The sequence below is a fragment of the Sphaerodactylus townsendi genome, linkage group LG10 (genome assembly GCF_021028975.2).
Source record: "Sphaerodactylus townsendi isolate TG3544 linkage group LG10, MPM_Stown_v2.3, whole genome shotgun sequence".
In the NCBI taxonomy this organism is placed as follows: domain Eukaryota; kingdom Metazoa; phylum Chordata; class Lepidosauria; order Squamata; family Sphaerodactylidae; genus Sphaerodactylus; species Sphaerodactylus townsendi.
Genome location: NC_059434.1, coordinates 10,859,867 through 10,871,884, shown reverse-complemented (window position 1 = coordinate 10,871,884; position 12,018 = coordinate 10,859,867). Strand labels below are relative to the sequence as shown.

Sequence of the window (12,018 nt, the reverse complement as noted above, 5' to 3'; positions counted from 1 at the left end):
GATTTATGGTTGACTACCTTAGTGGGCGAGCTGATACAACACTGAACTAGGGTTAAGACTGTGAAGGAGCGCACAGTTCTGTTGGTCTCTCTCCATCCTCTCTGTGGTGAAAACATGAGTGGCTGGTGCCCGCCAGCTCCCCGTGAGCTTCTTCCTATCTGTTTAAGGGTTAAGAACATAAGAACTAGCCTGCTGGATCAGACCAGAGTCCATCTAGTCCAGCACTCTGCTACTCGCAGTGGCCCACCAGGTGCCTTTGGGAGCTCACATGCAGGATGTGAAAACAATGGCCTTCTGCGGCTGCTGCTCCCGAGCACCTGGTTTGCTAAGGCATTTGCAATCTGAGTTCAAGGAGGATCAAGATTGGTAGCCAGAGATCGACTTCTCCTCCATAAATCTGTCCAAGCCCCTTTTAAAGCTATCCACGTTAGTGGCCATCACCACCTCCTGTGGCAGCATACTCCAAACACCAATCACACATTGCGTGAAGAAGTGTTTGCTTTTATTAGTCCTAATTCTTCCCCCCAGCATTTTCAATGGATGCCCCTTGGTTCCAGTATTGTGAGAAAGAGAGAAAAATTGCTGGCAGGGGATAATTGGGTTGTGATTCTTCCTTCCCCACCCCCCACCCCTCCCAGGTCTTTTTGTGTCTTTCCAACACTTTCCTCCCATGTCTCATTATTAGCAATTTTTTAACAAAAAAAGTTTTCTACATTCCAAAACAATTATAAAATTAACCCCACTCCTCATCCCCCGCCCTTGCCATCTTGATATGCAAAAAGAACCCAGTTTGCCAAAATGAAAGCAAAGTGTGTGTGTGGGGGGGGGGGGGGGGTTCAGCACCTCACTCAGGGCCACAACAGTTCTCACCCCCCACCCCCGGGAGCTTATCAGAGGAAGAATAGCTGCCATGCCAGCATGGGCTTAATGGATCTGAGGGGGGAAATCGTGGGTCATTTGCATCAGCAATATTTTAATTGGCCCGCAGGTACTCCCGTGATTGGCATCCTGAAATTGCTTTAGGTTGCCTTAAAACAGGATGCTCCATTTTTAGAAGAGCGATCGCCTAATTCACGGGATATAATGATGTGCATTAATTCTGCAGCGTAGCTGCAAAATGTTAAATCATGGGAGTTTTTGCTGTAGCTTTCTCCTGCCTCTGCACTGGTTCTACCAATTGGACCGCTGAGATGTTTTTTCTTTCCGCTATTCAAAGTTGGGGAGGTGGCGGGGATTAAATAGCTGTGTGCACCTTAGGCTATCCGTTCTGTACGTTTCCTGTGTACTTTATTTCTAGCCCTCCAAAGAATTTTTTTGACAAGAGCTTTGAAAACGGTGAGGTATTAATTGAGTTCAGGCATTTTAACACGCCTGCTGTCGAAGACCACAACACTACTGCCCTATTTGGGATTTTCATGTGAAGTTCACCATGCTTGCCTTAAAAAAAAACCCTATAGCAGTATCCAGGGTTTATGATAAATGAACACCTTTTTTGCGTTTGAGGCATTTAGTAAACGTGTGAAAAATGCGATCCTGGCTCTGAATACTTGGCAGCCTCTGTAGGCTGCAGGTAGATCTTACTTCTGAGCCAACACATGTATTTTAAACAGTAAATATGCCAGGGGCGGAGTGCTCACAGGGACATGTGGGGTCACACCAGCTGGTCACGTGAGGAAACGGAGAATCGCTGTCGTGTGCCCCCGCCTAAAGCCCGGTGGCCTGGCCGAGGGGCTCCGGCTGGGGAAGCTGGGGGGGTAGAGCCTGGAGCAGGTGTTGCCCCAGGCACCATTCCCCCCCCCCACACCTCTGAAATATGCGCATAGACTGGTTGCAATTTTATTGAACTCAGGGGTGTGGGGAGGAAGAAGTTCCCATTTCAGTAACTTTTGGGCAGACATGGGTCGTTTCCCCACTTACCATCTGCTGTGCGCTACTCTCGCCAAGTAGCGCGGGGTCCCCCGGCACTCCCCACTACAGGGGCGGCGACAACGCAGCCGCCCCGACGCTGCTGCTCTCGCGCCCCCTCAGCCCGTGTCATTCCTGGCGCTCCTCAAAACGGCGCCTTTTGATGACCTTTTGATGGTCGTGGGGAAGCCCGGGAGCGCACCAGAAATGACACGCGCTGAGAGTAGCGCGCAGCAAAGGGTGGTCGATGGTAAGTGGAGAGACGACCATGGATGTGGAGTGTAGAGCTCTCTGCGGTTCGTCTTTGTTGCAAATTTCTTGTGGTCCAAGTTGCTTCTGGTATTAAAGCCCATTGCGGGGAAGAGTGTCTGGATGTCAGACTTACGTTGAAGGGAGGGCCGGTGCCCTTTGACTGTGCAGCATTTTGTGGAACTTTACAATGACTTCCTGATTTTTGACTGTGGGAGCTCTGGAGCATTTCAACAAGTGGACCCAGCACCACCATATCTGGCTCAATCATCAATATCTATTCATACACCTTCAACCTGGCTTCTTTCCATCATTATGTGTCTTGGTGGCTTGGGTAATTTGTGTGGTCTAGTGAAATGAGGCTGATTGGCCTATTGGTGGATATTGATGGGTTGTAGCTGAATTCACAAATTTGTTTGTCGTTCAAGCACTGGAATTTATGCATTCCCCTACACTTTTACGTGATGGTGTAGATTTCCCTGTGTCCTTGAAGGCAACATGTGCAGTAGTTTTTATTTGTATGGGAGGAACTATCCAAGGAGAATCTTCTTTTTCTTCCTAGAGTTGCCCCACTAATTCAGGGTCCACCATTTTGATCCTTGGGTTGCGACAAAGGTTAACCGACTGGCTTGTTGCCACAGCCTGACATCGGGTCTGTGTTCAGTTCAGCACCACCTTGTAGGTGGGCAGTTTCCAGCGGCACCACTAGGAGGAACGGACATCACCCCTGGAACTAACCAAGGAGAATGGGGGTAGTTAAATCACAATGCACTTGTGCATGTAGGTCCGTGGTGGCGAACCTTTGGCACTCCAGATGTTATGGACTACAATTCCCATCAGCCCACCAGCACAATTGGCCATGCTGGCGGGAACGATAAGTATCAGTACCTCCTGCTATCTAGATGGGAATACTCCTATAGGTCATAGAGTGTCCAAACTCATGGCCCTCCAAGATGTTATCGGACTACAGTTCCCATCATCCCCTTCCAGCATGATGCTGGCAGGGGATGATGGGAACTGTAGTCCATAACATCTGGAGGGCCATGAGTTTGACACCTGTGATATAGGTGATCCAGATGGTGTTAATGGTGAAGGTAACAAGAGAGTACAGTGGATATACTTGCCTTTGCAAAATAAATAAAATGTACAAATGTTGGCGTTCGTTGACGTTCTTTTTCCCCAGTACCCTTGATTTTTCTTTCTCAGGCCCACTGCCAAGATTAATTTTTTAAGTATATGCTTAAAAAGAGTGACTGCGGAAAAGCAATGTCTGTAAACATATGAATTTTATAGGTATGCTTGTAAAAGAACTGGTGATCAGGCGCAGCCCTTTACTACCGTGTTTCCCCGAATATAAGACAGTGTCTTATATTAATTTTTGCTCCCAAAGATGCGCTATGTCTTATTTTCAGGAGATGTCTTATTTTTCTGTGTTCTGTTCGTCGGGCATAATCCAAACAAAAACTTTGCTACGTCTTACTTTCGGGGGATGCCATACTTATTTCTCTACTTCAGCCAAAAGGAAACCTCTACTATGTGCTTATTTTTTGGGGATGTCTTATGATTAGGGCAGGGGTAAAGGGAACAGCCTTGACTCTCAAGATGTTCAGGAACTACAATGTTCCCATCAGCCCCTACCAGCATGGCCAATTGAGCCGCTATATGCTGGTAGGGGCAGTATGGATTGTCGTTCCTGATCTGAAAAGCTTTATCGAAGGTCTATAATAGAAACAGGGTGAAGGTATAAGTCAGCAGCAAGGCTGGGGTTGCGTCAGCGCGACACGGAAAAGGTTCTTCACTTGCTTTCCTGTGATCCCCCCTCTACTGCTATCGTTTCAGTGCTCACAAAGAGGTGTCTGTTCAGTCACAAGCCTTTATTGGCATAAAATAAACATACAAAATCAGCATACAAAATTTGCCCATTATTGCTCTAATTATAGACACTGAGTACTAAAAAAAAAATACTAAATACTAAAATATATACATGGTCCTTCTGTAACTATAGGACATTCCCTTCAGCTAAGTTAACTCACTTAAACGTCATCGGATACTGACAGAAGCTAGCAAAATTACTGCTGGCTATATGTGGTCATAATACATAGACATTGGTTGGTATTCATCTAGACTTACGTCTATTATTGTTAGCAGAAATTTTGCTACATTCTCGCACACTGTGGGATCCATGTTGTTCAAAAGCATAGGTATCTTAAGAGAATCAGTTAGATTGTTATACAGAAATGGGATAAGTGCAGATTGTGACATTCTGATTTTTGCAAACCTTACACAATGAAAGAGGGTATGATCGAGTGTCTCCACCTGACCCATATTGCATGGACATAGCCTCCTCTGTTTATCAATTTGTTGATATCAAGGTGTCTGTTGCTTGTTTCAGCTCCTCCGAATGACGATAGCTAAACAGCGGCTCGGAGACGAGGAAGTCGGGGCACGCCATTTTGCCCCCCATGAGCGGGAAGACCTTGTCCAGCAGCTGGAGAAAGCGCGAGAACAAGTAATAGAAAAGTGGGCCTTTGTGTGATTATCCATCTTGACGCTTCCAGCGTGACAGTAGCATTCGAGGGCTTTATAAGACAGGGTTTTGTATTTATTTATTGGGAGAAATTTTATGCTTCCTCTCCAGGGATCCTGCCCGAGGTGGCTTATGATATAAAACACGATAAAATGTATATATAAATCACCAAAGTTCTTAAAACCTAGCATTCAAAAACACAGCCGGAACATAAAATGACGCAAAGTACAGAGCAGATTAAAAAGGTTCTCGAATATTTCTCAGGCTAAACAGACTGCCGGCAGTGTTTTCGAATAAATAAATCAGCCCATTATCAGAAAGGACATCGTAAAGTATGAGGGAAGAATTCAGCCTAGACTCTGCTTTTTCCATATCCAAACAGTCAAATGTATTTGGTGGACACCAGATCATAATCAAGTGATACCCTTTTTAATCCATGCAACATTCACCTCCAGACTAGACTTCTGCAATTTGTTCTACGCAGGGCTTCCCTTGGGCCTTCTCCAGAAGCTCCAGTTGGCCCAGAATATGGCAACGAGGGCCTGTATGGGAGCCCTGTGGCAGGTAGAAGAAGAAGAGTTGGATTTATATCCCCCCTTTCTCTCCTGCAAGGAGACTCAAAGGGGCTGACAATCTCCTTTCCTTCCCCACCCCCACACAACAAACGCCCTGTGAGGTAGGTGGGGCTGAGAGAGCTCAGAACTGTGCCTAGCCCAAGGTCACCCAGCTGGCGTGTGTTGGAGTGCACAGGCTAATCTCAGTTCCCCAGATAAGCAGAGTGGGGAATCAAACCCGGTTCCTCCAGATTAGAGTGCACCTGCTCTTAACCACTACGCCACTGCCGCTACACATACAACCTGTGCTCCACCAGCCGCGCTGGCTTCAACTGGAGTACAGGACCAGATTCAAGGTTCTTGAGAGACAGCGTGGTGTAGTGGTTAAGAGCAAGCGGACTCTAATCTGGAGAACCGGGTTTGATTCCCGATTCATCCACACGAGCATTTCAAAAGGGCATCCATTTGGAATGTTTTGAGGCTGCAAATAAAATGTTGTAGGAACCAAAGGAGATAAAAACAATACAGAAATCCTCAGAGAAATAGTTTTATTTCCTGCCCCAAAATATTTTAAAGTATCTGTGTGAACAGGGTCTGTATCCTGCCTGCTCTGGATGGCTCAGGCTAAGCAGGGTCAGTCCTGGTTAGTGTTTGGATGGGAGACTGCCAAGGATTGCTAGGCGCAATGGCAAGCTGTGACTATTTGTCTCTAGCCTTGAAAATCCGTGGGGCTGCCCAGAGGTGGGATCCAGCAGGTTCTCACAGGATCCCGAGAGTAGGTTACTAATTATTTGTGTGTGCCGAGAGGGGGTTACTAATTGGTGATTTTGCCACGTGATTTTTGCCTTAGTTACGCCCCTCCTCTCCGCAGTAGTGCGCAGAACTTGAAGCAGTCTAGCAGGAGGCGCACCGGCATGCGTGGCAGCCTGTGTCTGCGTGCATTCGTTTCCCGCCCAAGGACCGGCGCAGCGGCTGCGTCCTTGCCACAGCCCCACCCAGGAATGCCCCACCCCCGGAATGCCTGGCCACGCCCCTGTCGTGCCCCGCCCAGCCCCATTGGCGCTACACCACAGTTTGAATCCCACCACCATGGGAACCTGTTACTAAAATTTTTGGATCCCACCACTGGGGCTGCCATGTTAGCTATGACTTACCAGACTCTTAAACACACATCCTGTCTCTGATATCAGAAGTGAGTCTGGATGGGAGAAAAGCAGCTGTTGTGGTGGGATCTGGGCTTTCTAGCCTTCTGCCCTGTTTCCCTTTACCCCTTCTACCTGATTACAGTAGATTCTTATGTCATGTTTTGCCCTGAATCACATTGAGATTAATACGGTGTGTCTGGGCCCAACTGTGAGCTGAAGCTTAAAGGCCAAGACCAATGATGTGGCGATAAGAAATTAACCTATACCAGTGGTGGCAAACCTTTGGCACTCCAGATGTTTTGGACTACAATTCCCATCAGCCCCTGCCAGCATAGCAAATTGGCCATGCTGGCAGGGGCTGATGGGAATTGTAGTCCATAACATCTGGAGTGCCAAAGGTTCGCCACCACGGACCTATACATTGCTAGTAGAAACTGGACTGACTGACAGCTTGGGTTTGGTGTACGTTAAGACGCCACTTTTATAGATAAAAACCCAAAGTTTGCAGCACATACTGCACAATTCAGTGCTATAGCCAGTAAAATTCACCAAATGCTGCTGGAAGAAGTCTTAAAATAAAATAGTGGAATTTTCAATTTAAATTTTGTGTTTTGGTTTTATATTTTTTAATCTATAATTTATCCTTATGAGGTTATGAAATTTTAAGCGGATATTATACAGTGGAACCTCGGTTTTCGTTGGTCATCCGTCCGAAAAGAATCGATGAAAACCAAAACCGATGAAAACCAAGGCAAACTGTTCCATAGGAATCAATGTAAATCCAATTAATCCATTCTAGGCACTTCAAAAAACATACCAAAAACACATTTTTTGGTGAATAGACACGTGTTTTAATGCTGAAAACAGTAACAAACAATAACACTAGGACCAGCTTCAGAGCCTGTGAACCAGTGTCGCACCAGAAAGCTGTCCAAAGAGGTCTGTTTCTGACGCCTCTTTAAGATTTGTCTGAAATGGGGCAAGACATGGGCCCTTTCCCCACTTACCTTAAACCCCGTGCTACTCTCCTCCAGTAGCGTGGGGTGTCCCTTAACCTCCCCTTAGCCAGCGCTGCTGCTGCTGGCCCCCTCCAGCGTAGCGTAATTCCTAAGCCCTTTGATATGGCACCTTTGCAGTATTGTATGACAGGGTGGAAATGAAAACTTAGTAGCCAGGAATTGCGCACGCTGGGAATTGCGCGCAGCAACCCTTGGACCAAGGTAAGTGGGGAAAGGGCCATGGTCATTAAACAAGTTGCAGACACGACCTGCAACAGCTTTGTCTGGGTGATTTTTCTCCACAAACCCTTGCACCTTACTGCAAATCAATGAAAACTGAAGCAAATAGATGAAAACCGAGACAAATTTTTCACTGAAAAAAATCGATGAAAACCGAAACCCGTTGAAAACCGAAGGCAATGAAAACGGAGGTTCTACTGTATAAGGTTTACAGTTTATTAACATCCTGGGGAATCTGTGAAGTTTATGCTGGTCTTTGGCTTTAGGAAAATAAAGATTGACTGACTGATTTTTTGTGAGTGAGTGTGTGTGTGTACGTAGTTTAATATCCTGACTGAACTAACAGTGACGGTCTTGAGTCTGGCCTTCTTCTCAGATTGAGACTTTACAACATGATCTTCAAGCAACCTTGGACGAGCTTCAGGATATAAAAGAGGAGCGCTCTTTTTACCAAGACAAATCTGACAGATTAAACCAAGAGCTGAACCATGTTCTCGGGGGACACATCAACCGTATTATTGATGTCGACGCTCTCTGTATGGAGAACAGGTGAGTTCGCTGAGAAATGATCATTGCTTCTCCCGAGGCCAAGTGGCAAACTGTTCATAATTGTCACTTCAGAAATTCGGTGGCTGCTAATATTTTGTGTTAATAAATTCCAGGTAAAAAAAAATAGTGCCGTGCTCCAGGATACAAACTAATTTTGACGTCAATATGAAACCGGTTTAAGTGTCGTGACTTTCCCTAGAGAGATCAGATGGCTGTTGGTGCGTGAGGGGCCTTCTTCGTTTACAGCTCTCCAGTCCCTTAAAAACAAAAAAACCCAAAAAACCTCAGCTCCCAGGATCCCTTGTTTGGGAATTGTGATCATTCAGTGGGTTTGAAACAAGTTACAGTGTATTCTGGACATGCCCTAAGCCCGTGGTGGCGAACCTTTTGGCACTCCAGATGTTATGGACTACAATTCCCATCAGCCCCTTCCAGCATGGCCAATTGGCCATGCTGGAGTGCCAAAGGTTCGCCACCACTGCCCTAAGCTGTTGTCCGTCTCACTTCTTGTTCACGGGTGGACAGTCCCTGAAACAATTGCCCAACAGTGGTGTGCCAAATCAGTTTGCTTGGGACATGGGCAGAGGCGTATTGGGAGAAATGGTGCCCTTCTCCAGGAGCCTCCCCTGCACCCTCCCATGCTTGGGATATGGCCCCCCGCACCTTTCCTCGCTCGGGGGTGTGGCCCCGCTTGCCCAAAAGCCAGCCTTCAGGGAGGCCAGGAGGTGGGGCTCGGTGGCATGCGCCTGGGGGCATGGGTGACCCCTGTGCTCTGTGACCATACGCCTCTGGACATGGGGCCGGTTCTCCATCCAAGGAACTAATTGCATGAGGCTCATGAGTGTCTCAGCCTTAACAGGGAGGCCCACAAGACCGTCGTCCATGTTTTGCTATGTTTCATCACTTTTTATAATATTGTGACACTGTAGGGAAGGCTGGCTGATTATAGAGTGCTGCGCTGAATTTGAGTGGATCTGTAGATTTGGCTTTTAGTGGACTAAATTGTGTATGTGTGTGAGTGTTCTCTTCAGTTCATCATTGTGAATCCTCTCTAGGGTTACCAGGTCCTCCCTTGTTGCTAGAGGGAGTGGGGGGCAGGGGTTGCAGCTCCAGGGTAGGAAACTCCTGAAATTTGGGGGTGGATCCTGGGGAGGACAGGGACCTCAGTGGGGTACGATCAGTGGTGGGATCCAAAAATTTTAGTAACAGGTTCCCATGGTGGTGGGATTCAAACTGTGGCATAGCGCCAGTGGGGCTGGGCGGGGCATGATGGAGGCGTGGCTGGGGATTCTGGGGGCGGGGCATTCCTGGGCGGGGCTGTGGCAAGGACGCAGCCGCTGCGCCGGTCCTTGGGTGGGAAACGAATGCACGCAGGTGCAGGCTGCCACACACGCCGGTGCACCTCCTGCTAGACTGCTTCAAGTTCTGCGCGCTACTGCTGAGAGGAGGGGCGTAACTAAGGCAAAAATCACGTGGCAAAATCACCCATTAGTAACCCCCTCTCGGCACACACAAATAATTAGTAACCTACTCTCGGGAACCTGTGAGAACCTGCTGGATCCCACCTCTGGGTACGATGCTATTAGAGCCCACCCTCCAGAATATCCATTTTGTCCCGAGGAATTTGTCTCTGTAGTCTGGAAATGAACTGGAATTCCAGGGTATCCCTAAGGTGCCACCTGGAGACTGGCATCTATAGCCCCCTCTGATGTAAACCTTGCATGCCTCTCTACTACCTTCACATTTCCTTCTGTTGTGAACCTTGTGCAACTTTTAAAGAACACTTTCAGGAATAATTAATCATATCAGAGTAATCTGTTCTCTGACTTGCCAGATACCTTCACGAGCGATTAAAGCAAATGCAAGAAGAGGTCAACCTTCTGAAATCAAACATTGTGAAGTATAAGGTAAGGTTTGTTTTTTGCACTGCGTGACGCTACTTCCTGCAGACAGTTTTAAAGCAATACGTGTTCTGCAAGGATTGGAACTCATTCATCGATTAGGAAATGATTGTGAACTGTTCCAGCTGGTCTCTCGATCTGCCGGAAGCATTGAACCATTGTATTGCTGGGAGGGAACAAATCTTATCTGCCAAGTTTGACAGCCATCCATAATGCCGATGGTGCATTCTCAAAAAGGAGTTTGAATTGCTGTATGGTGTAATATTTATTTTAAATGTAAGTGTACAGTTTTAAAACAATACGACAGTGTTTCCCAACCTTTTCAACATCACGGTACCCTTGACCTCACTCTTCATATCTCACAGTACCCCCGACACCCCCCACCTTCCCCTCCCAGTGTCCCTGCTTGCCACTCCCCCACCTTCCCCTCCCAGGGTGAAGGGAAGCACTGGTCGGGGGGTGCGGGAATTGGCTACTGACCTTGCGGCAGGCCCTGCCTCCTAGGCCAGCTCCATGTCCTTGCTGGCACCGGCAGGAGACACCACAAAAGTGAGGGGGGCCGGTAGTGTTGCTACGGTACCCCTGGGACATGCTCACAGCACCCCAGGGTACCACGGAACCCTGGTTGGGAATCACTGCAATAGGACATAAGGCACTGATGAGTTTGGAAATCTTCATTTGGGATGGAGTGGGATCTGCAGATATTTTCTAGAGAGCGCATATGTGGTATACTTTTCTAGAGAGCACATATTTGGTATCCACCTTTCACAATGTACTGGCAAGTGATAATTCTCTCTCAGGGTATCCTCTCTGGGACAAGGTATGCAGATGATATTGAACGCCTATGATATTTTTTTAGTATTTTTTGCTTGCTGGGATTCCTGTTGAGGTGTATAAGGAGCATTCCCCTCTGCCTTGTCTTTAAGATGATACATACCTCCTTACATTGAGGAGGGAAAGAAAAAAGAATGCAAATGGAGGAAAGGGTTAAAACAGCCATTCTCAAGCAGGGTTCCTGGGGTGCTGTGAGCATGTCCCAGGGGTACCGCGGCAACACTACTGCCCCCCCCCCATTTTTGTGGTGTCTCCCACCGGCGCCAGCAAGGACATGGAGCTGGCCCATGGGGCAGGGCCTGCCACAAGGTCAGCAGCCACCCCCCCCCCCCAGTGCTTCCCTTCACTCTGGGAGGGGAAGGTGGGGGGTGTGGCAAGCAGGGGCAATGGGAGGGGAAGGTGGAGGGTGGCGGCAGGGGTACCGTGAGATATGAAGAGTGAGGTCAAGGGTACCCTGACCTCGAAAAGGTTGGGAAACACTGGGTTAAAACCTACACAAAAGTAAAAGTAAAAACCTACACAAAAGTAAAAGTAAAAAAAAGGGAAGTGGGAGCATTTTGTGATCAACAAAGAGAAAGAAGTAGTCCAGTACAAACTGTCAAGAAAGAACAGAAGCAAAGATGTCTAAACAGCCATGCAGAGAATTTGTATGTTTGGGACGCAATGCAAGACGAACGTGCAAAGTGGTTCTTAGATTCTTTCATTAGGCATCAGCCCTAGATGGCGTAGGAGGTTAAGAGCTCGTGTATCTAATCTGGAGGAACCGGGTTTGATTCTCCGCTCTGCCGCCTGAGCTGTGGAGGCTTATCTGGGGAATTCAGATTAGCCTGTACACTCCCACACATGCCAGCTGGGTGACCTTGGGCTAGTCACAGCTTCTCGGAGCTCTCTCAGCCCCACCTACCTCACAGGGTGTTTGTTGTGAGGGGGGAAGGGCAAGGAGATTGTGAGCCCCTTTGAGTCTCCTACAGGAGAGAAAGGGGGGATATAAATCCAAACTCCTCCTCCTCCTCCTCCTCCTCCTCCTCCTCTTCTTCTTCTTCTTCTTCTTCTTCTTCTTCTAGATGGTATAAGTGGCAGGCACTTGTTGGAGAAAGAAATGATTGTTCAATTAAT

General features: G+C 47.6%; 1 protein-coding gene across 3 annotated transcripts in view; it reads left to right on the top strand.

The window, feature by feature from the left end:
* Positions 1-12,018, top strand: part of CCDC149 (coiled-coil domain containing 149) — a 90,834-nt gene that overhangs the window by 46,607 nt on the left and 32,209 nt on the right. For all 3 annotated transcript variants that reach the window (XM_048509347.1, XM_048509346.1, XM_048509345.1), the window contains exons 5-7: positions 4,547-4,663; positions 7,995-8,167; positions 10,002-10,074. In XM_048509347.1, coding sequence (XP_048365304.1) covers positions 4,547-4,663; positions 7,995-8,167; positions 10,002-10,074 — 363 coding nt within the window. The remainder of the gene's footprint in view (positions 1-4,546; positions 4,664-7,994; positions 8,168-10,001; positions 10,075-12,018) is intronic.